This window comes from Pseudonaja textilis, chromosome 1, assembly GCF_049901715.1.
Source record: "Pseudonaja textilis isolate UNSWEBS1 chromosome 1, rPseTex1.2, whole genome shotgun sequence".
Classification (NCBI taxonomy): domain Eukaryota; kingdom Metazoa; phylum Chordata; class Lepidosauria; order Squamata; family Elapidae; genus Pseudonaja; species Pseudonaja textilis.
Genome location: NC_141990.1, coordinates 268717052 through 268742566, shown reverse-complemented (window position 1 = coordinate 268742566; position 25515 = coordinate 268717052). Strand labels below are relative to the sequence as shown.

At 38.3% G+C, this 25515-nt stretch overlaps 1 protein-coding gene across 10 annotated transcripts in view; it reads left to right on the top strand.

Moving 5' to 3' along the window:
- DPF3 (double PHD fingers 3) overlaps positions 1-25515 on the top strand; it is a 204073-nt gene that overhangs the window by 84684 nt on the left and 93874 nt on the right. For 7 of the 10 annotated variants that reach the window (XR_015741018.1, XR_015741019.1, XR_015741016.1 and 4 more), the window contains exons 1-2: positions 9775-9899; positions 12615-12775. Coding sequence is in view for 3 of the 10 variants with exons in the window: in XM_087921739.1 (XP_087777865.1) it covers positions 9817-9899; positions 12615-12775 (244 nt within the window). In the remaining 7 variants the exon portion in view is untranslated. Of the gene's footprint in view, positions 1-9774; positions 9900-12614; positions 12776-25515 lie in introns of those variants that run through there. The other 3 variants (XR_003374929.2, XR_015741017.1, XM_026709310.2) reach the window with 1 other exon arrangement.

Genomic DNA, 25515 nt, shown 5'->3' with positions numbered 1-25515 from the left:
AAGTCTGTGAGATTCTGACTTTCTTGATTTGCACTCTGTAGTACAAGGCTTGACATTGTCCAGATGCTACATAAACCACATAAATAATTGACAAATACTATATGTAGTTTTCAGGCTGACAGACATTCAGGAGAACAGGCAACTTTCCTCCATGTGTTCAGTTAAATCAAGGTTTCATTGTACATTTAAGCCTGAAGTTCAATACATTTATTAATTTATATAGTCATATTAAGTAATTCTAATTAGTTGCACATCGTACTAATTGCACATTGCCAAACAAAAAAGACAAAAGACAAAGAAACAAAGCACACATACCTCAAAAGGTGCCATGAAGTTGCATAAAATTAGCACTTGTCAATTTTGAAGTTAGTAGAGTAGAGTAGAGTAGAATAGAACAGAATAGAGCTGGAAAGAACCCCGAAGGTCTTCTAGTCCAGCCCCCTGCTCAAGCAGGAGAACCTATACAATCTCAGATAAGTGACTGTCCATTAATTTGGAAATAATTACAGTACTTGAAACAGCAATGTTATACTTGCACGTGATCATGTAATCTTCCTTTCTGCTTAGTCAGCAAACCAGAGTTAGGGGTGTATAACTTCAATAGCCCAGTTTATCACCCATATGGGTTTTCCTCATCAAATCACAATAGGACTGCATGATTTTTCTCATATGAGCCAATATAAAATTTAAAAAGTACAATTAAATCATCTGAGTCAAAGTGTGTATTTTTAATTTATTTTTTTCAGATTCTAGTACAAGTAGTCCTCCACTTACAACTACAACTGAGCCCAAAATTTCTGTTGCCAAGTGAGATATTTGTTCAGTGAATTTTGCCCCATTGTATGACCTTTCTGCCACAGTTGTTGAATGAATCCCCACAGTTGTTAAGTTAGTAACATAATGGTTAAATGAATCTGGATTCCCCGTTGACTTTGCTTATCAGAAGGTCACAAAAAAGGATCCCATGACTCTGGGACACTGCAACCATCATAAATATGAGTCAGTTGCCAAGAATCTGAATTTTGATCATGTGACCATGGGCATGCTACAACGGTCATAAGTGTGAAAAACGGTCAGAAGTCACTTTTTACAGTGCTATTGTAATTTGTACTACAATTTGTCATGCCACAGACCTGCTTAGTAGAAATGCATATTTTTAATGTGACATTGGGGACGTTGCAATGGTTGCAAGTGTGAAAAATGGTCATATCATTTTTTACAGTGCCATTGTAACTTTGAATGGTCACTAAACGAACTGTTGTAAGTTTAAGACTAAAACATAAGAAGAATAGTTACAGGAACTGGACATGGCTCATCTTGTGAGGAGAAGGACCAGGGGAGACATGATAGCAGTCTTCTAATATTTGAGGGGCTGCCACAGGGAGGAAGGGGTCAAGCTATTTTCTAAAGCACCTGAAAGCCAGACAAGGAACAATGGATGGAAACTGAACAAGGAGAGATTTAACCTGGAAATAAGAAGAAACTTTCTGACAGTGGGAACAATCAACCAATGGAACAGCTCTTGCCCTCAGAAGTTGTGGGAGCGCCATCACTTGAGACTTTCAAGAAGAGACTGGACCGCCATTTGTCAGAAATGGTGTAGGGTCTCCCGCTTGGGTGGGGTTTGGACTAGCTGACCTACAAGGTCCCTTCCAACTCTGATTATCTGTGAAATCTGTAAGTTGAGGACTACCTGGATGCATTTCATTTCTGAGGCATACCACAATGCAGCAAAAATAATTTTAATGAATAATTAAAACTTAAGTTGTGTAAAGTGCACAATATTGCACCCAGCCTGATGGAATTCTTATATTCTTGTCTACATCTCAGCATTAGACTTCTCAATGGAAGGAGGGAGTAAAGGGAGTACAGATGTCATCATTGGGAATATTTTGGTCCCCCAGCTGACTTTTAGATATCTGTGGAATCAGAGTGTCATTTATACCAGCTTTTCTCAGCTGACAGACTAAAAAGGCATTAGACTGGTAAGGCTCATCTATGCTTATGGTAGATGGTTTCAGAAATAAATGCTGCTGGAGTTAACCTGATTTCAGACCATTGGCAGAGGTAGCAGTGTTATTAACCATGGTTTCTGAACAAGCATATGGCTCTTTAATCCTTTTTTTTTTTTTTGCATCTGTCAAATTCCTTTAACAAGAAATGGAAGTTAAAAAAAAAAAAACCATACCAAAGCAGGTTCATATACTTTGGGTTAGACTTCATACAAATCTGTACCTCAAATCTAGTCCTACCCACACAAAGTTTTATGGAAATCCTGACGTATCAACTTTGATAAAATCACAGCATTCCATGCATTTATCTTCCAAGGAATTTGCAACCCACTCATCCTTTTAGAGAGCTCTAAATAATGGCAATATCTTGGATGAAAATATTGGTCCTTTTCCATGGAATTTTCCCACAGGTGAGCCCAGCGTTTACTTTTCACAGATACAGTTGTGACTGATGAATAGAAATAATCTGGATGCAGCTTTTTATTGTATTATTATAGAATTTGAGATAGCCTTATATTTGTGGGCAGATATTATTAGTGTGGTTCAATGATGTTAGTTTGATAGACAAAAAAGACATGTGAATTTAAAATGACATTTGGGAATCTCCTTAAAAGAGCAGAAATTTTAATTTTCAGTCTTGTGTACTTTTTTAAGGTGATAATAATGTATTGGATGAGACTGCTAAAATTGGTTTTAGCCTTTCATTATGTAAGCTGATTGCATTTCTTATGCATTATCAAATTCTACTACTGCAAATCTATTCAAGGGAGGTAGATGTTTAAATATATCTTTGTATTTGTTTTGTTGAAGGCCAGACTCCGGAGCAAAATAAAATCTAATTATTATACTAATATAAATTTATTATAGAGTTGTTAAATATAATTGTAGCTTACGAGAGTCATATTGCAAAGCCAAAATTATTTCACTACATGAAGCTAGTCATTTGAGGACAGAATTACATAATTCTTTTCAGTTTTGCAAACTTGCAGTGTGACAGGCAAATTATGCAATTATGGGACTGGATTATGCTTTAAGTTCGGGCATGCGAGACAAATTCAAAGAAATGCAATGAATTGATCCATTTTGCACATTGTCTACTGGCATCCATGGGGGTGAGGAAGTGGGGAAGGGGAAATGATGAAATATGGATTATAATGTCAACATGTAAATGACATGAATTTATGCACTTGCATTAGATACGATGCCCTTACATCACTTAACGTAATTAAATTGCACCATGACAATTACGCTGTCTTTTGATGTCCTTGGTACAGATGCCACTGGGGCCATTATATGGGTTCTGAAAGTCAATAATGAAAGATACATAAGTTCAACAGGCGCTTAAGGGCTCTCTCCTCTCATTTCTCTGCCTCTCTCTGATATTCCTGTAATGCAGGTTGAGTTAAGAAAGAATGACTGTCCCAAAGTCATCCATGGTTGAGAATGGACTTGAATTTGGGACTCCCTAATCTTAATCCAATATCTTAACCTAATATTGTTTATCCAACATTTTTATCACACTGCTTCTAATGTGAGACATGATGCCCACAGAAGGGGAGTTGGTCTGATGGACTACGTACAGTAAACCAGCAATTTTCCAACAAGGAAGGAGAATTCCAGTTTGGGGATGGGGAAACCCCACAAGAGGCAACGCGGGCTGGAGCTGCATAGAAGACAGAGAAGAAAGTAAGGATAGCTACTCTCTAGAATCTCCCAGGGTATATCTGTTAGGGTGAGAATTGTAAAGGTTTAGTTAGGCAAGATTCTGACTATTCTACATTCCTGAGTATCCCCATCACAGGTACCATCCATTACACCTGATGATTTTTCGATCTTTTCATTCCAAAGGTTTCTAATAACTGTTAAATGATTAATAGGGAATTTCTAATAGTTAGTGGGGTTTGTGAAAGTTATGAATAGGCAATTTCTGAAAGGTAGTAGAGAGTAAGATTTGTGATTTCAATCAAGGTAGCTAATCTCATTGTTCTCAAGTGCTCAAACCAAAGTGCTGAAAACCATTGCGCTGTGGTCTCCTGGTGAGCAGGAGCTTATATGGGCAATAAGCTCTCTGGAGCTTATACGGGCAATCTCCCATCCTCTCCCTTATCCAAAGAGGTTTCAAGAAAGTGGTCCACTCACCGATTCCTTGGTTTTTGCCATCTTCATTAACTCTTCTTTCACAGCAATATCTTTAGTTCACAAAATCTTGCCTGGAAGTCCAACAAACCGGTATAATCATATAATAATGACAAGCTGTCTATTAAACAGGAAGAACTCTGTATAGAAAGTGTGATATTTTCCCTTTACTAGAATAGATGTCCCCAAAGATTGCTTTTATTCATCTGTCTTGGCAGTAATGCTTTCACTTGTCAATGGGTGATCCATCACCTCCAAAGGCATGGAATAATCATGTTTAAACTTCCATATTAATTCAATTCTTTTGTTCCAGTTCATAAAGACTACAAAAAAGGTCCCAGCTTTTGAATTTGCAGTTTTCTTCAGAATAGATTTTACAAAAAACAGATTACTGTTGAAAAGGAGGGGAAAAGGAAGAGGGAAGGAATTATGTTCCCTTTCTACCTCTATAGCTAGATGGGAGAAGAATGTACAGCTTTTTAAATTAATTCTTGAATGTTGTAGTTTCAGTTTCTTTTCCTTCCCAGCTCCAGACTACTGATAATAACTTGTCTGGTGAACGTATCTTTGCCATTTTTTTTGTGACTTTAGCCAATAAAGGTTGTACTTCTCATGTTATTTAGGGATTATGCCTTCCTTGAAATCTTGATTTAATTTTATTTAATTAATGTGTATGGTTATATGTGAATAAACTGGGTGTTTATTCTAATTAGATCTTTGATAGGACTGAATCCCACAGTTCTTCTTAACACATAAAAGCTACTGGAAATTCCTCTTCCAGCAGCTGTCCATTAATAGCAATAGCACTTAGATATACTGCTTCACAGTGCTTTATAGTCTTCTCTAAGTGGTTTACAGAGTCAGCATATTGCCCTCAACAATCTGGATCCTCATTTTACTGACCTTGGAAGAATGGAAGGCTGAGTCAACATTAAGCTGGTGGAAATCTAACTGCCAAATTGCAGTCAGCTCGCAGTCAGCAGAAGTAGTCTGCAGTACTGCATTCTAACCACTGTGCCCCCATGGCGCTTGGAAGTCTTTTGGTATTTCTTAGAAAGGAATAAGTGTTACCATTTTTCTAACATTGGCTAGATTGGCAGTATTTCTCTACATTGTCCCCGCTACATGGCTGTTAACACATAGCAGCAGCTTGGTTGGCTTTCCTTCTCTCGAATGTGCCACTACTGCTTGCTTCTGGATATGAAATGTATGAGGAAAACTAGACGATGTTGCACTTGCCTACCTTATCATATATTTGTCTGCTAAAGAAAGAAATATGAAACTCAGTTAATGGCTGGAGGACTGAATTCTTGATCCATTTTGATTGTATAGTTACAGTATTCATATTATACGGAACATTTTAAAAAAGACTAAAGTCTTTGTGTGTTCATCCTCTGCGCTCTCCCAAAAAATTTCTGCAACAGATTAAAGTTAGAAGTAGAGGAACAAATCATTTGATGAAGGAGATGAAGTGATTCTTCCCTGCCTTTAAAAGAGAGAGAGAGAGAGAGAGAGAGACTGGTACTGCATTTGCAGATAAATTTTCAGTCAGGAACACCCATAAGGAGGGATTTCTAAAAGTCAAGATGGCAGCTGTGACTGCATAATTGAACCTTTACCCTCTTTTTTTGTAAGCAATGCTTACAAAAAGTGATGGATCTTTGGATGTACAGTTGCAATCACCATCTTGACCTGCCCTGGTAAACTGCACTGCTGGCAATCCTTCTAATTATCATTCCTGTTGCTTTGCTGACCAAAATCTGAAGCTAAAATATTGTCATTTGCTTAAGGTCAGACAGTAAGTCTACGAGAAAGATTTGAGCCTCTTATCTTTTGTGGCAGCCCCACCAAGATGCTAATATATCAAGTGTATTTGAAACCTTGGCGTAATAATAAATATCAGGACTACGGTAGAAAAAATAATAAGTGGAAGAACAGCTATAGGAATGGTATTTATGCAAAAGTCCTGTAATTACAGCAAACTGTTAAGTTCATGTTAACTTTTATCTTTGTAGTATGTACTAGATAACTGTAGTTCATTTCATTTATTCAATCTGGTTGAGTAAAAAACATTAGTCTAGTAAGCATTTACTGTAAACAACAGCTGCTGTATTAGCCTAAATAAATTATATTTGCTGTTTGCAGCCTGTAAACCTTGAGCACTTATCATATAAATCACTTATTTCAGAATTATCTATTTTGCTACTTGCTCTGTAAATATTCTTTCATGAAATAATCATGAGGGCAAGCATTTTTGTGGGGATTTTTAAAAATAATTCTGATTAGTTTGGAAAACAGTTAAGGCAAACTGGGACCCGCAACAATGGTCCCAGTTTCAATTCAACAGAATGCCAACCATGTTCAACCACTTGTCATTGCCTACAGCAATGCTTCCCAAATTTGGCAACCTTAAGATAAGGGGACTTCAACTCCCAGAATCCCCCAGCCAGCAAAAAGAATTACGTTGAAGTCCATCCATCTTAAACTTGCCAAGGTTGAGAAATACTGTCCTAATTTGTTGATATTCCCCAGTTATTTGTCAGTTAGCAGAACTGAAAACATGGTCCTCCCAAGGCTATGCAAGGCATTTGAGAGAGATGCTTCACCAAGGACACCAGACAGTCCTCTGGATGACTTGCATAGCTGCTTCACAGGCAATCCTCTCCATTTGCTTGTGCAAGTGTGCGTGCACAAGCACGTGTCATACTCATAGATAGCATGCTTCTCTGATTGTTCTGTTAGGTTTCATGCATAAATATTAAAATGCAGCGCATTCTTTTCTTGTGTGGCTTTGTTTGAACTTTGCTTACCATTCAAACAGGGAGACAATTGAGCATATGATTTTTCGAATACATTGTTTTAAAATTGCTTGAAATTATTTGCTGACCTACAAATAACTTTTTCGGCCATCGGTTGATAACTGCCAGGCCCTTCAATTTTTCTGCAACATTTTTTTTTGCCTAGAGCAAAACTGGACATTAAACAATCCTCAATGCTGCCAGTTTAAAAAAAAAACATTTAGTTTCAAAAACTTAGTTTTATTTTTAGGCATTCAACTAAAAATAATCCCTTGAAGGGAGTGCTGTAGTTTATCATTTCATTGGTTCTGTTAATACAAAGTGACAGGCACTGCTCATATTTCATTATTGGAAGGAATGCTCCATGAGGGAGGGAACTTAAGCAAAGGGGAGAGTTTATTTTGTTTTCATTCCGCATGCTCTCTTTGGAATTTTATTGTGCATCTTCATTTCAACAGAGAAAGAAATTTGGATAATACTGATAAGTGGAATGTACCATGAAGGAGGAGGCGGGAAATAAAATGTTCGTTTTCCTTGTGAGTTAGATTTCAAATGTGCATATTTTCCATCTTTAATTATAGCTTTGATTCAGAGTCATGGCTTTGGAGTGAGGCTTGAGTTTTATTACTTTCCTCTTCTCCCACTCCCCACCACAAGTTTTTAATTGAAAACAGGGAGGAAGTTCTGGAAGTTCTGTCTAGCGAACTGTCTTGGGAGGCTGGCATTGCCTTACACAGCTTGCATTTCCTTCATGCTGTCCCTCTCCCTTACTATCCTAACTGGGCTCCTTTGCTTGTACTTCCACTAGGAATTGAGTCCATTTTGTGGGATCAGTTTTCCCATACTCTTTGACTGCTGGAAAATCCTAAGGATTATTACCCACAATTTCTGGTGACATTTTGTGTGCTTTTATTGTTTATGCCACAGACAAATTCAAAAGTAGACATTAATATTTAATCTTCCTTGCACCTTGGCTTTAGTTAACTGTAAACTCCTGAGTTAGGTATCTTGTTTGTCATGAAGTTTTTGAGGGAACTTGCCACAAATGGTGGTCTTAGTTTAAGCAGGGAGGGGGGAAAAGAAAAGGAGAACAAGGTTGTATTTATGTGTGATTGCTCTGGCCTTTAAAAAGAGTAGTATTGGTAATTCATTTCCCAGTGTTTGAATTCATTTCCCAGTACTGGTAATTCATGGTTGAAAAGATTAGCATTGCATCTGGATTTTCATACATGGTGCTATGTTTCTGATGTGGAAAATGTGAATCAATTTTATTTGCACAGATCATCCGACTTGTATTATGCAGGAAAACAAATATGTGCTTCATGAGTAAATATAAGGTGACCACCTTTTTACAATGAAAAGGACACAAATAAATTGAAGAAAAAACACAAAAAAAAAACAAAGCCACTTGCGTGCGGCGCACTCTCTCAAAACAATTCTCCTGTGTGGAGCACTTGCATCTCATAATCGCATCTCGCCGCATTGTACCGAGCCTTGACAAATCGTCATGTCAAATACAAATATGTCACATCACACACAACAGATCGGATCAGCATCGATCAAATACAGAGATTTACAGATTAGTCTTCAAATATCAAAAAAGGAGGATGTGTAGGAGGACACTTTTTGAGAGAGGACAGAAGTTACAAAAGGAGGACTGTCCTCCCTAAAGGAGGACGGTTGGTCACCTTAGTAAATAGCAACAGTAATAGCATTTAAATTTACATTCAGCTTCATAGTACTTTGCTCTAAACGGTCTACAGAGTCAGCATATTGTCCCCAACAATCTGGCTTCTCCTTGGAAGAATGGAAGGCTGTGTCAAACTTGAGCCCAGTCAGGATCAAACTTCTGGCAATGAGCTGAATTAGCCTGCAATATTGCACTATGCCACCATAGCTCCCACATAAAGAGAAAACTATTTAGCATGTAGTGATAATTGGATCTGTACCCCAAGAACAAATTTAGCATCAGGATGCTTACAGTGCTTATAAAGACCCATAGCATTTTGAGTCTATTTCTTATTGGTTTAACTTGTGCTTTTGCGTTATATTATTAAATTTTATATTTTCACACATACAAAGGCTCTGTCCCTATACAGTCTGTTAAAGCACTAACTAGTCACTTTTCTTTTCTAGAATGTCCTGACAGTGTATGGAATTTTTTTTTTTTGCTTTGTTTCATTGTACATGACCTGTCTGTTTAGAGATCATGGAAGGGAGCTTCTTACTGATGCTGACAATGGCATCTCCCAGGCAAGGCTAAATTGTAGTTCCTCATTTTTTGCTTTCTCCTAGCGCATCTTTTCATCACTGCTTTCCACAGTCAACACACCTTTCCCCATACAACCCCCTTTCTCTGTGGGTCTTCATCCTCCCTCCCATGGTCATTCCCACATAAACTATTACAGTATCCAATTAAGAGGTTTTTCACCACTATTAAAGGCATCAGGGTAGAGATATCTGCCGGCCGCCATCTCATTCCGAGGAGTAAGTTAGCCTAATTCCATTTCAGGGCTGGGGTTGGAGTTGCAAGATTTCACAGAACCCTTCTTCTATTACTAAACAGTGCTGATGAGAATTTACCATACCCCAGCTGGATCAAATCAGACCCACACCTTTTCTTTTTGGAAGCGGGAAGCAAGGCATGGCAGAAGTTGGCTACTGCAGTGCTCATGGATTCCAGCTAGAGTGTAACGTACCTGGCTCTGTTTCAACCATCTCCCACATTCATCAGAGAAAGCACAGATGGCAAATGTGGCTGAGATTGATAAGAAAGGCTCTTGATATATTCTTGTCTGAGAGGCTCTCCTTCAGCCATGCCGTGCCTCCCATTTCAAGGTTGGCTTCCTGGCTTTCATCTACTGAAGAGAATGGGCTCAGACAAGATGGCAGCAGGATCCTTTGCAACTCTTCTTTTTGGATTCAGAGATGTGTTACCATCACAGAAGGAAAGGTAGTAAATATTACTTCCTCTTTCATCCATGGAGAATAGAATACAATTAATGTTAGGGGTCAGTCTTCTACCTGGGTGTGGATTTCTGTCCCTAAGATCTTCAGTCTTGATTCAGTTCCCAAGCCCTGATGGAACTTTCTCCTACTTGTTCCTCCTCCATGTTAGATTCCTTTGCTTTTTAATAACCCAAGTGCATCATGTACTTCCTCTTTTCATTATTTTCAAAAAGGAGGGCAGAAGCAGCATAATATTTCAGGGATTCCTGGTCTACCTAGTTTGAAACTTATGTATAACTTGTTGATAATTAAAAAAATCATGCAAGCCACATGATTTTGCAGCATATATCCACCTCTGATTCCTAACAGATTTAGTGGGAAAGCCTTTCTGAATGGAAACTGTAAACCTTGAAATTTAATAGGCCTGGAACTGTTATTATTGTAATATACTGAGTTTCAGGAAAGACTGAGTATAAACTCAGCTTGAAGCAGATTGGTTGCTCAGAAAGAATTTCCTTTCCCTTTCCCTTTCCCTTTCCCTTTCCCTTTCCCTTTCCCTTCCCTTCCTTTCCTTTCCTTTCCTTTCCTTTCTTCTCCTCTGCTCTCCTCTTCTCTCCCCTTCCCTCCCTCCCTTCCCCTTCCCCTTTCCTTTCCTTTCTTCTCCTCTGCTCTCCCCTTCCCTCTCTCCCTCCCTTTCCCTTTCCTTTTCCTTTCCTATCCCTTCCCTTCCCTCTCCTCTCTCCTCTCTCTCCTCTCCCTCTCCTCTCCTCTCCCTTCCCTCCCTCCCTCCCTCCTCTTTTCCTTTCCTTTCCTTTCCTTTCCTTTCCTTTCCTTTCCTTTCCTTTCCTTTCCTTTCCTTTCCTCCTTTCCTCCCTCTCCTCCCTCCCTCCCTCCCTCCCTCCTTCCTTCCTTCCTTCCTTCCGGAGAGGAATGTACCCTTTGAAGAAATGTATAAGATAGCTATTAGTTCAAATGACAAGCTTTCAGTTTGCTGACTGGTGCCTGTGTCAGCACAAACAATTGTCCACAAAGAAGTGTACTTGTCTTCAGTTAAATTATATAATTGCCTGTTAGGTGGAAATGGTTAAAGGAATAAGAGATAATGGTGAAATAGGCCCTGTTGTTTAAAACTAGCTTTGTTTCCTCTCCTCTTTTCCCTAAAAAGATTCCGAACATGCATTTTTTAGATGGAGCCATACAGGAGCCCTCTCAGGGACAGCTGTACTGAACAGAGGGAGGTGCATCAGATTGCATATGCTGGAAGGCATGGGGGTATTGGGGTGGAGAAAGGTAGGAAAGTGTTGGGGGTTGGGAGACTCGTGTGTGTCAACCAGCCTTCCAGTAGCTGGTAGATCTTGGCTATATTGTCATCTGCTTCAGAATAAAATTCAGCCACAAGTGCTGTCAGCTTTGCATATGGAACTGGAGAGGGTGGTATATAGTCCATCATTTCAGGCAGCATCTTCTTTTGTGCCAGCTCCGGATTGAGGCGGTTTGGACCACTGCTGTTTTTTTCCTTCTTGTGCGTCATTTGGCATGGCTGCCTCCTGTGCCACCTGGACCACAGAATCCTTGGTGACACAGCAGGGGGATTTGGGATGCATTTTCACTTAAGTACAAGAATGTTCAGTTTTGAAAGCAGCTAAAAATGTCAACTGATCCTCGGATCTGGTTCTTGTGCTGAAAACATCATTTATCCTAATGGTTCATTATGGCTGTATGATAGACAATATATGAACAATACTCTAAATGGCCCCTGTCAAAGTCAACCCCAACCCATTTAGTTTATTTATTGGATTTATATCTTGCCTCTCTATCAGTTTATCGATCAAGGAGACGAGAAAAACAGGGAAATGAGAGAGGGATCTTCCTCCCTCCCTCCCTCCCTCCCTCTCCCTATGTTGCTCTCTTAGACTTTGGCTTAGCCTAAGCTGGCAAATTTCCAAACTTTCCAGAAGCAAGATGAAACAGGATTCTGGATAAAGAGGGTGCAGTACCCTTTTGGGGTAGGGATAGGGATGAGGGTGAAATCAGCTGGAAGGCAGATTATTTTGCTTACATCTTTTTGTCTACTTTTACCCAATTTTAAGCTGCATTTTTGTTAGTTAGTGTCTAGTGGCTGTTAATGCCAAGGATAGCAAATCCGAGCTGCAAAAGCATGGATAAACAGACTATTTAAAATTACTACGGATTGCCATGATATTTGTAGTTCAGGTGCGAGAGCTTTTGTTAGAAATGGAGACAGCTAAGAAGGGAGGAGTGATGGCAGATTGCCCAAGCGACAGAGTCCGGCAGATTATATTGAGGGAGAATTTGATGATTTTAAAATCTCTGCAATATTGTCTGTCATCTGGCAAGAAGTGATGGAGGGAGCTGACTTATCAAAGGAGTGAATCTCTCTCTCTCTCTTTTTCTTTTCTCACATTCAGCATATAGACTTTTGCAGTGTCCTGCAAAATTTGGAGTATTAAATAAACAGGACAAGTCCTTTGTAGGCTAATCTGGGCAATATTACTCATGTCAAGCTTTGGGCTGATCCTAAGCTGAAAAATAACTAACCCCTTCCTTTGTAAGTCAACAATCCATTTTGAGCATACATTTTCGTTTACCTTTATCCCTCGCGTGTTACTCCATACACTTTCTCCTATTTGTGCTAGCTCATTCTTGGGGTAGATGGAGTTACTTTATGGGTGCTCTGTCTTTTTTCTCTCCTTTGCAGTCTTGGGGACCAGTTCTACAAAGAAGCCATAGAGCACTGCCGCAGTTACAATTCCCGTCTCTGTGCTGAGCGTAGTGTTCGTCTTCCATTCCTGGACTCGCAGACTGGTGTTGCTCAGAATAACTGTTACATATGGATGGAAAAGAGACATCGAGGACCAGGTACAAATATGACCTGTGGGAAGCTATGTGGGCTTCCTTTACTAGGAATGTTAAAGTTCTGAGCAGCCACTTTTTGAAGAACCAGCCTAAAATGGCTGACTTGGTAGCCACAGAATATGAGAAAGTCTCGATTATTCTCCCAGTTTGCATTCTGTGCCAGTGTAAAGCCAAATTTTGTCCTACCCCCAATTTATATTACTCCAGCTTGTTTATTTCTATGCAATGGAAAAGCAGTACTTAACAGAGTTGACAATTCATTAAAACATTTATTGAACAAACCCATATTTATCAGACCTTGGAGGCAATGAACAAATTTTAACTCTGGACATCCTCCCAAATCACATAGAATCTTGCTGCATCAGAGGTAGTCTGGATGAAACAGTTCAGTTTATTTTCATTTATTTTAATGAGCAATTCATATTGTCGGTGTAGTGATGTCATTACACCAAGAATTTACATGATTTTATGTAATGACATCATTACATCAACATTATAAATTGATGAAAGGGATATTTTCATATTTAACAGGCATTCAGATATAATGGACACCTTCCGTCATTTAGTTCCTTAAATCAAAAGTTTAATTGTATTAAACAGAGCTGAGAGGAAAATACTTTTGAGACACCTGAGAATAGCATACATTATTTTTCAAAAGAGAAATCCACAAATGACCACTACATCCACTAATCCACAAAGTCACTATTTTGAAAGACATTCAGTTTGAGAAAGAGCTTGACTTGCAACTATAATATAAAAGTAAAGTGATGTATTATATGGAATTCTGTGGTTTCCTCCTTCTGGTGTGTGTGTGTGTGTGTGTGTGTGTGTGTGTGTGTGTGTGTGTGTGTGTGTGTAAGCAATGTAAGCTGTTTCTGACTGGGAGACAATGAGATACAACTTCCCCCCTCTATTTTAAAAAATATGGCCTTTTCTGCATAGCTTTTTAATTGCTGAAAGAAGCATCCAGTGAAGACACAGGGGTTAGGGTTAGGGTTAGGGTTAGATAATTAAAAAAACTTGTAGTAGGTGATTTTGAACTGAAGAATATGAAATTAAACAATATTTGTCTACAGGCATTTCTTCCATTGCATAAGAAAATTAAGAAATGTGCACAGAGAAGAAGGAAGATAGTTGCAAAGAAAATGACAGATTTCAGTTGTTCAGAGGGTCATTTCAGTGTTCAGAATCACTCTAGATCAGGTGTTTCCTTTGGCTTACTTGACTGAAGAAGATTTTTCTTGGGCCACTTATAAAATATATAATATATTTCGTGTATATAAATAAAAGCTCCCTTTATTTTATATTTTTTTATTATGATCTTGTGGTGACACATTACTAGCTAACCAGGGCTGCATATGACCACGGGTCATGAGATGGAGATACCTGTTCTAGATGAAAAATTCTGCCATTGTACTCCCGATATGGGATCGAAGTAGGGAGAGCAATATAGAAAGAGAACAACAGTCAGTCAAATGCATGACATTATTATGGTCAATTGATAAACAGTTATGCCAAACCTTCTACTTTCTCTGATTGAAGATTAAATGTGGTCACTTCAGGATGTGTAAAAATTAGTTTTAGTCAAAATGGCCCCTGGATTCTTTTTGCGCGAAATTCCAAAATTAAATTGATAATCACTATTTCCTCCATAATCTTATACATAATGTAAAAAATGATACTTAACTGATAAATCTTGAAGGTTAGTTACTGATACATACTGAAAGAAACATTGCACGATTTTCTCTTTATTCTCAAGATTATGATAAATGTGGGATCAAATCAGCTGTTACAATTTTTTTGGTACAGCATGAGTTCCTTTTCTCATTACTGTTGAGATGTAACCATGGACAGCTTGGGTTACCAAGGCTCATTTCCCAGCTGAGCAGTCCAATTGATGAGGAACAATTGACACTGTGTGTGTGGGCACATGAAAAAGCAGAATGTTGGAATAATAGCTCCATTCTTTAGTCAAGTATTATGAGGCATTTATTATCCTCCTTTTTTCATTTGCTGAGTTCTCTTTTAGAGAACTATTATGGAACATTTTTAACATTTTTCTTCATTTATTTGTTTTTCTGTTGAACATTATGCTTTTGCTTATCGAATCTAGAAAGCTTAATTCTGCAGTTATGACCTAACAATGCTAACCTAGTGGTGCCAAATCTATCCTTGGGAGTCAGAGTGAGCCTCTGGATTACAATCTGAAGAAAGCTAGGAAGGACCTTGAGAACAGGACTGAAGAATAAGTCAGTAAATTATTGGAAATAAAGGAATGATATTCAATCTATGATTGTTCTCCTAAATTTTACAGAAAAATGTTGGCATGTGGGGGAGTTTAAAGAAATCAGTTTTGGGAGCTCCGTAAAATAATGGTAGGTACAGAAATCTTTTGCTTCTGCTACTTCATTTGAGGATCCCTTCCATTTTTTTCTTACAAAACAATATCTAGGACTTATTGACAATTCTTATATTGTAAGGGTTGATATATGTGCTCAAAGACGTGTCTTTCCTGTAAAATTTCAACTTCCCTGATAAGTCACTGAATGATTAAATATTTAGAATCATGGTTTAGGACTCCGAGGCTTAGGTTCTAACCTAGTCTTATCCTGAGTTGTTGAATATTTTCTAATTGCAGATGATCATCTTTTACTGCATACTTCAAATAGATTGGGTTTAGCCCTTTAAAAAACACGCATATAAATAGCATTGACAAATTTGCAATGCTAAATTAAATAAATGCAGCAAAATTAAATAAATTGATAGTTTTAACTGTTCAGTTGTGTCCAACTCTTGATAACTTTATAGGTGAGTGCTCTTCATGCTGGTATGTCAAGCACAGCTTCTTTTAGTGATTGAATTTCATCTTTGAATCAGATATGATGGGATCAAGCCAGTGAGTTCTTTGCTAGCCCTTTTTTCTTGATCCACTAACCATTCCTAGCATCGTTGACTTCTCCAATGAATTTGCATGCATGACTTGGCCAAAGTAAATCAGATGTAGTCTTGTGATTTTGGCTTCCGGTGCTGTTTCTGGTTTTATATGATTCAGCACCTCTCTTTTGGTTGTTCTGGCTGTCCACGGTATATTGAATAATTTACTCAGCATCACAGTTCAAAGGTGTTAATTCTTCTTCGATCAGCAGTTCTTACTGTACAACTTTCATATCCATAAATCATTATAGGGAAGACTATTGCTTTAAGTAGCCTGCTTTTTGTACTTATATCAGTATTTCTGCTGTTCTATATCTTATTCATGTTAACCATTGCAGTGCAGTCTAAGATTAGCCTGCACTTGATTTCAGGTGTAAAATTACCATTGTGAACAATTTTTGATCCAAGGAAGATAAATTCTCAAACTATTTCTTGATTTTAAACATCTCATCTGCACCTGTTGTCATTATCTTTCTTTTCCTGAAGTTAAGACTCAGTCCTGCTTTTTCACTTTCATGCTTGATTTTCCAGATCATTTTTTCCAGGTCTTCTTTATTTTCACTCAATAATGTTGCATCATCATCTGCGTACCCAGGGGTGGGATTCAAATATTTCAACAACCAGTTCTGTGGGTGTGGCTTAGTTGGTGGACATGGCTTGGTGGTCATGTTATTGGCTGGATGTGGCCAACTCAACATCACTCACATCGAGGCACACATCTCCTCGTCTGGCCTCTCATGACTGTGGGGATGCTGCATCAGTCGTAAGTGTGAAAAATGGTCATAAGTCACTTTTTTCAGTGCCATTGTAACTTTGAATGGTCACTCCACACAACCAAAGTACCGGCAAAGGAGGGAAAAATAACTCCAGAGAAGTTCCTGAGATAGGAAGTCCTGCCAAGAATGTAATAAGGGTTAATGGTGAGGCAGTTTCTGTAAGCAACACCAGAATGTTTTCTTCTGCCTTCCTTACATGATTAGGCCAGTAATTTCTTTTAACAATCGGTTCTCCGAACTGCTTAGAATGTTAACAACCGGTTCTAGCAAATAGGTGCAAACTGGTAGAATCCCACCCCTGTGCGTACCTCAGATTATTTATGATTCTTCCTCCAATGTTCACTTCCAAATTAAGCAATTCTAGATCTAATTTCTGCATGATTACCTTAGCACACACGTCCCAAAGGTCCTTTTTCAAGAGGCAACTGGACTTTCTTGTTTTTCTTTGAAGACGTTTAGCTTCTCAACCAAGAAGCTTCTTTAACTCTGACCAGAAAGTCCAGCTGCCTCTTAAATAACCATGACTTGGATGACTGAGAATCTCCATGGACCTCATCATACAGATTGAACAAAAATGGTGATAAAATATATCCCTGTCTGACTTCACTTACTGATCCTGAACTTCACTTACTGATCCTGATCCTGTTTCTGCATAGCGTGTTCTCACTATTACCTGCCTTAGTTGGGACACCAAGATCACACAAAGCCACCCATAGCTTATTGTGTTCTATATAGTCAAAAGCTTTTCTGTAATAGATAAAACACCATATAGACCCTTTTGATATTTGTGTGCCTTTTCCATAATCCATTGGCAAAGTGATCTCGTGTACTACACCCCTTTCTAAAGCCAGCTTGTACATAAGAAAATTCTTGATCAATTTCTTACAAAGTAGTTCACCATTACTTTCCCTAAACCTTCCCATTTATCCAGGCTTGGGATGATGATGAATCAACCATATGGCTGGCTTAACAAATTAATAAAAATACATAAATTGACACTGATGTATTTGTCCCTAATTCCCTTTCTCTTTGACTTATGTACAATTCATGGCACTACTGCTTACTTACAGTAAGAAGCAAAACCAACTTTTATTTTTAAATCATCCCTCTTTTTTGCACTAATCTGATTCCTCAGATAAAAGCTGTATTTCATGGTGAACAGTTCAGGGTTAATCTTAAACAATACGGTGCGCAAGTCCTTCTCTCTCTTTGTCTTCCTCTCTCCCTGTAGGTTTTTCACTAGCTTTGAGTTATGGCTCTTCCACACTAATGAGATAAGCAATGTACTTCACTGTGGATGCGGATACTTCCTCTATAATCAAATGGTTAGTACTTTTGGTTAAAAACAAAGCACTGAAATGCAAAGCAGCTCGGGAGAAGAGAAGACAATACCCTAAGCCAAACCCACCCTAAACCAATTCCAGCCTATGATCATCCTTTCTATTCAGGCAGACCTGGCTGGATGCATACATAGCCAGGAACATTTCTTTTTCTTGATATTTCCCCTACCTTTGTCTTGCTTGGGGTCTTTTGGGTAGAGGAGAGAAAGAGTAGGAGAAGGAGAGAGAGAGAGAAAGACTGTAGAAGAAAGAACAAAAGAGAGAGGTTTTTTTTCTAGGAAATTATCTTGCAGGGACTTCATCTCACCACTTCCCTTTCCTTTTCCGAAATCAATAGCTTCTACTTTTAAGATGGATGGTCATATGAAGAGTTCTTCTCAGATGAATAAGACTGAAGTTACCCTGCTTGCTTGTTAGCTCAGAACCTTGTCAATTAGTAAAGGAAAACCAGATTTTTATGTAGGATAGTTTCCAGTCTTGTTGTGCCTCTTTTGATCCGGGCTTCTTGGGGTTATCTGCTCTTTTTCTGAGTTGGAAAGGTTTTTGTCACTTGAAAACTAGAGCGAGTGACAGAGATTTGTTTCCTTTCCTCTTGCATTTTTCTTAGGAAGTACAATTGCTCTGCAGGAATAAAAATGTACAGCACAACACACACACACACATACACACACACACAAAGAAATTCCACCCATCTGCAGCTTCTTCTATTGAAATTAACTGGGACAATTGTTAAGTTATACTTACCAGGCAAGAAAGCATCTTTGTATCTTGCTTTTACCATGTGCTTTGCTTGAGTCTGATCTTTCAATTTTTGTTTTGTTTTGTATGTCTCTCACTTGATGTTTTCAAGCTACCAAACCAATTTGTTGTACTGATCTAACCATTCCCCACCTTAAAGAAATCTTCTTTCAGTTAGGTGACCTAGTTTGTCACATAGTTTTGCAGTTGAATCTGATTCTGTGATGCAAGGTTGCTTAAACACTACTTTCAAAATGAGAAGGAGATTGACAAATGTCACTTACTTTGAGACATCCTGTCTTTTATTAAGGCCCATATTATATTATAATACATCATGCTTGTTCCTTATTTTGAGTTTTAGCCACCTCATAGTACTGTACAGAATTATCCATCATAACTCTGTGTGCACATCTGAACATCTGATCTCACAGGTGGAAGGCAGGAGTAACTTTGGGTTTGCAATTCACACATTGGGGTTCCACTTTATTATATGTCACTTTGAGGGAATCAAACATCAAAGCCTATCAAATATTGCTTTAATTAGCATGAGAAGTTATAAATTCTGCCTGAAAACTGTTTAATACTCTTTTAATCACAAACATTCAGAAGGCTTTTTTTTTTTAAAAAAGATTAAGGGTAGGTATATTGGTTTGGTACTTTTATTATTGGATCAGGAACAGGGAAAATGAGTTAAAATTCTGCCAATTGTGTGACCTTGGGCCAGTCACTCTTTCTTCATCCTTGAAACCCATTTCTGAAAAGATTGTGTAGAAAACTGCAGAGACTAGTCCAGTATGAAGGCACATAGGATTTGGGCATTTGTGAGTACTTCCTGTAGACTGTTGTGAACATAATAGATGGCTTATGACAATAATTGGGGCTGGAATTTCTGTCGCTAAGTGATACAATCATAAAGCACAACACCATATGACTTTAGCAACAACAATCCCGGCAGTCCCTGTTGCCAATATTAAGTGAGGATCATAGGTCATTAAGTGTGGACCTCGTGTGACTATGACTTGTGACTTCCTGCCAGCTTCCAACAAGCAAAGTTAAAATGGGAAGATGACAGGAAGTTGCAAGTTCCAGACACAACTTTAATTCATCAACTTGCAAGCAGGTTGTCGGGCAGGTGAGTGCTGCAGCATGTGTGCAGGCAAGGAGTGGGCTTGCAACATGGTATAAGTGCATACAGATGGAGTACGGAAGGGCAGATGGGGGTTGGGAGGGTTGGGAAGGAGGTATGGCTATGGCAGGTTTGAGTGCAGGCAAATGGCGGGGGGACTATGGTGTGAGTGTGAAAAGGCAGCCTGCTATCTGGGGTCCACAAACTCCTTGCAGCCTGATGGGAGAAAAATGTGGGAGAAAAACTGGCAGGAGCAGAAAAAACTTTTTGGAGTGACCTGTAACCTTCTGCCCTACTGATTTTGTTTGTGGGAGGCTGGCATGGAAAGTCAAAAAATGGCAATCATGTGACTGCGAGATGCTGCAACTATTGTGAATGCAATATCATAACCTGATCGTGATCATATGAATGCAATGGCTGCAACTTTAACAACAGTTGTAAGATCTTTTGTTCAGGACTATCGAAATTTTGAATGGTTGCTGAATGTGTAGTGGTAACCTGAGGCCTACCTATGTTCAGGTTAGAACACAAATTGTTGCTCATAGAAGATTCTAGATCCTTGACAACATGTGCTCCAGTGAACATTTTGCTCTTCAAATCTAGATGGCTGCACACACCTAACGTATATTGTTGTGGAATTAGACCACGCTGAAGGTTTGAATGTTAAAAAGGCTTAATAAAGCCAATAGCATGGAATGTAGTTTATAAATAAATTAACTTAATAGAAATAAACAAAACTTGAGATGATGTTGAACCAATGGTTATCAGATTCAGTGGCCTATTTGAGATGATGTAGCCTGAGATTACACAGTAATATATTTGAAGATGTTTTGTCACCTTCTTCTCTGATCCAAGTATCAGGTTGGTGAATGTGAAATTAGATGAGCTCCTAGGATCTCCACACTTTTAAATACATTAGTTATACTAATGAACATCATAATTAATTAACTTAAATTGTTTAAATATATTTCTCCCAGATTCAATTTTAGGAGTAACACTTCAGGCTAAAGGTCCTTTTGTTTTTGCTCTGTGGAACAATAAATATAGATTTTATAGAGATCCACAGTTTTTTTCATCATGTTAAGCACAGAAAAAAATATAAGGTATTTGAGAGGATTTCTTGGGAGGGAGAAGGGAAACTTTTGTCTCATATCTTGGGGTTTGTTTATGTTTATAACTTTGTTTTACAAAGGAAAATTCAAAGAAACCAACCCCCCCCCCACTTCCTACAAAAGTGCATTTTCTAATAAAATTGTCCAAAATCAAATAGTATATGTAAATATATTTTAAAAGAAAACTCAATTTCTACATTTTCCACACGGATGTGACAAACTGTGTATTAAGTGCTACCATTTATATGGTAAAAGTTCAAGTCCTAAATAAAGATCCAGCGGGACTTTTTGAAAAAGAAAGAAATCTAAAGTGCAGCTTTCTAGAATAAAGGACTGTCCTTTATAATAAAGGATACATAGTCATTGAATCTATATAGCCCTACGTGGCAAGTGGCCTTGCTATTTTTGTGAGATCACTTGTCTCCCAAACTGTTTGCTTGTTGTTTGGGTTTCTTCTGGGCTGTGAATTAACAAGGTCATGTAGCAGGATCCAAGAAGTAACTTTTCTCTTTTGCTATACCTGATTTTTTCTGAAAAACACCCTTTCCCTCGAGATACACATTGTTCCCATCTTGCCTACCTTCAAGTAGTTTTTAAAGAAATATTCTTCCCCGGGCCTTAGGTTGTTTGAGCAGGCTCCTTTTAGATGAGGGTGGTTATAAGATACATTTTGTTGTTCCGATCATATGTTCATTTTGATTTTATACAATTCCCTGTATGTGTTGTATGTATGGATACTGTTGTCTTTTAATGTTGTGAAACCACCCATGGTCATTCTGGAGTTGGGCTACCTAGAAATTTGACAACTAAAACGAATGAAAAAATAATTTTAAAAGTAGGAAATTTTACACTCTTGTGCAAATTGTATCACTGCAGCCCTTTCCAGTGAAACAAAGTGACCTGTAATGGTGCATGATGGTGTCAAGGAAATTGTTCACCAGAGGACTTTCCTAGTGGAAAGGCAGGATTGAATCGGCCCAAAGCTTATTCTGGGAAGGTCTTTGCATCAGGGAAAGTATGTATAGAAATATGCAGGTCAAAATGGTACCAACATTTTAATGCCTGCAAATTAATCTGAAAGTCTGAGAGCTAGCATCTGATTTCGATTAAAGTAGCATAGCATCCTATATTTTTGTTCCACAAAATCTAGTTGAGATTCAATGAAATGTGTTTCATCACATTTCTCTATGGGGTTATAGAATAAATGAAAATTTCTAGATGTTCTCTGGTTGATTCCTTCCATTTTGCCATACTTTCCTTGCTTCTGAAAATATATGATGAGCTTTCAAATTTGAGCAGCTAAAGTCCTATAGGGAAAACATTGTCCCCAGGTATACAGACACCCATAAAATATGATCGAAGCTGGATTAATTAAAATGCATTAAATTGCTATGATGAAGCAAAGGGCAAAGGACAGTGCTATAAAAATGCTTCCCTTCTCAAATCTTGCTTCATAGAAATTCCAAATATTTGTTTCTCAATACTGTCTACTGCCAGTGATTCTCCAGAGCTCCACTATGAACCTTGCAAATGCCAAGTATTTAAATGTACAGTCTTTTCTTTAAAACAAGGTACTGATATTGGCCCTTCCTTTTCTAATACATTAACATTGAGCAGTATTCTCTGATCTTCCTTCCTTTCTCCCTCCCTCACTCCCACCTTTAACTTCCAGAGAAATATATAATATGCAGGTAGTACTCACTTAGCAACTACAGTTGAGACTGGCAACTCCATCAATAAGTGCCACAATTGTTCAACAAGACATCATGTGACTGCAATTTCAATTTTGTTCTCTCCTTCTCCGTTGACTTGGCTTGTTAGAAGCTGGCTGTGAAGAACACAAATGGCAATAACATTGACTGTGAGGAATGCTGTGATGGTCATAACTGTGACGACTTGTCATAAAGTTTCTTTTTCAGTGCTGTTTTAAGTTTGAACAGTTACTAAACAGGCAATTGTTAAGTAAGGATTAGCTGTATCAGTGGTGAGATTCAAATTTTTTTTAACTACCAGTTCTGTGGGCGTGGCTTGGGTGGACATGGCAGGGGAAGGATATTGTAAAATCTCCAGTCAGAGGTGGTATTTGCCGGTTCTCTGAACTACTCAAAATTTCCGCTACCAGTTCTCCAGACCTGGTCAGAACCTGCTGAATACCACCTCTGACCTGTATGTTATTTATATTAACCCATCTAAAAAAAATTAGTATGTGGAGATTTGGCTAAATCTCAGCTGGTTTTGGTAATAATTTCATCTTGACAGCATCTTGCATAGAAATCTTGGATAAGATGTCAGGCTTTGCCAGATGACGTGATAGTTTATATTTAAATCAGCAGATCTTCACATTATCTAGCAAAGAAACCTTAAAAGATGGTTATTGGGGGAAAAATGGGGGTTTTCTTGTATGCCGCTACTTAAAAAGTCCAGAAGATCCTATTTGTGAAGCTGCTCTAAGGACTACCTCTGTGAATTCATCAAAACTGAAATATTACAATGTAGAGCAACATTTACTGATAAAGCCTTTTCAAGCAATAAGGGAGAATGCAAAATTGTTTTGTATTGAGCTGGAGACTGCAATTTTCAACGTGTGTTTTTTGTGCTAGAATGATTAATCTTGTGCTCCCTCTCAAAATATTATTTTGTATTTATTCTGAACCTTAAACTTATTTTTGCTAAACTAGATATTCAAGAGAGATTCTTACAGGTAATTTTACATATAAGAAACTTGATGATTTGTATTTAGAATTCTCCTGCCATAAACTTTTTGGGCCTCACTCTGATTTCTAAACTGTGAAAAACATATGTAAACACTGCTTATTTTTCTTATTTTTCCATTCACTGCTTATTTGTGAATGGAAACCAGTATGCAATCTACTGGTATTGTCACAGTTATCATCTGCTCTTATTAAATTCCTATAATACTTTTGATGCTTCTGCAGAATAAGCAATGGCAAAATTGATGAATATTACAGGTGAAGAAATGATTATAGTAGGGTCTAGAAAACCAATTTTTCCTAAAGAGGAGGAATTCAAAGATCTCTTGCTTTTATACTAGCCTGACAAAAGCAACTCCACTGAGTCTGTATTTTCTAATTTATTTATGAATCATCTGATAATTTGTTAGCCTCAAGAGGTGGAAGGGTGGATCAGACTAATTTCATTCAAACTCTTACTGCCAACAAGTCTGGATAATTCACAATAAAAACAAAGCAAAACCCTGCAGTTATATTTGCAAAATTCAATCCAGTTTGTTTAGGTTTTTTTTTTAAGAAGTGGGGAAAGTGAAATACTTTCTGTAGTGTATTTAAATAGAGACTTCTAGGGCGATGTTCCTATTGGTTAGCAGAATCAAAGATACGATTGGTTAGTAACATTAGTACCTGATTGGCCGCCTATAGCGGTGGGAAGTTTAACTAAACGTCATTGGTTGCGAGCCGTGGAGCAGCCGCTATAAAAAGGGCTGCTGAGGTTCGACTGCAGTTGAAGTTACTGTTTATTATTAAAGAGCTGAAGTCAACTCCGGTCTGCGAGTCTCTTTACTGGCGACAGAACACTTTCCTCCATTATTAAGTACCCCTTTTTTGCTGGAAAAAGAAGTATGTGTTTCTTCTTGTGCTCTGCTTTTTAAAAACTTGTCTCAAAGGTCTTGGCCATTTCTTTATGTAGCGGTTTAAAATTACTAGCCAAGCATTGTCACAATTTGACTCACTGCCAGCCTCCAACATACTGAAGTAATCTCCACCTCGGATTTTATATATTTTATGTTTTTTCAGCCTCTTAGATTCAATGATATTTAGCGATAGTGATCTTATCTCCTATTTCCAGTCTGCTGCACCTTGATAGAGAAAACATTTGCCCACAGAGATCTCTACACAGGAGAGAAAGTTGGAATCTCTGCTTCTGCTTAGGGATGTTGTTTAGCTTTTACTTTCCCAGGAAATAAAGGATTTTAGCCTATTCAGCACTGGGTTTTATTTGTGTGATTGGAAGCCGTATCAATATGAGATATAGTTCTGAATAAATATTTGAAGAAAAGCCTTAATATTCTTGAAGAAACTCTTATATGAGTATTACCTACTTAAAAAAAAAAACATACTACTTCAACTAAAGCAGAGGTCCCCAACCCTCGGCCCACAGCCGAACTACTGCGCTGTGGCTCATTCATTTGGAACTGGGTCATGAGAGCAGTGCGGGAGTGTGCTTGCTTGTGCAGCTCCACTTGTGCGAATGGCAGGTGCTTGTGTATGCAGCTCCATTGCAGGTGCTCACATGAGTGCACAAAGCTCCATTTGCATGAGCAGTAGGCATGCACACTCATTGCTCACACAAATAGAGCTGTGTGCACACATGTGCCTACCGTTCGCCTGGAGCAATCCCCTCTCCCTCCCCCCCCAACCCCCATGCTGGTCTGCAAGCCAGAAAGTTTGTGGACTGTTGAACTAAAGGAATAATTTATCTATCTGTCTGTCTGTCTATCTATCTATCTATCTATCTATCTATCTATCTATCTATCTATCTATCTATCTATCTATCTTCTATCATCTATCATCTACGAGGGCTATCCACAAAATAGATTACGTTTTCATCTGTAACAAGAAGGGGCAGAGCTAGCGTGGCCATCTTTGGTCTGTGCGTCTGCCGCTCAGTCTGCATCTAGTCGTGCTAGTGGGAGGTTCGTATCGTTGCCCGTTATTTCACAGCAAACGTTTGAAATGTGTGC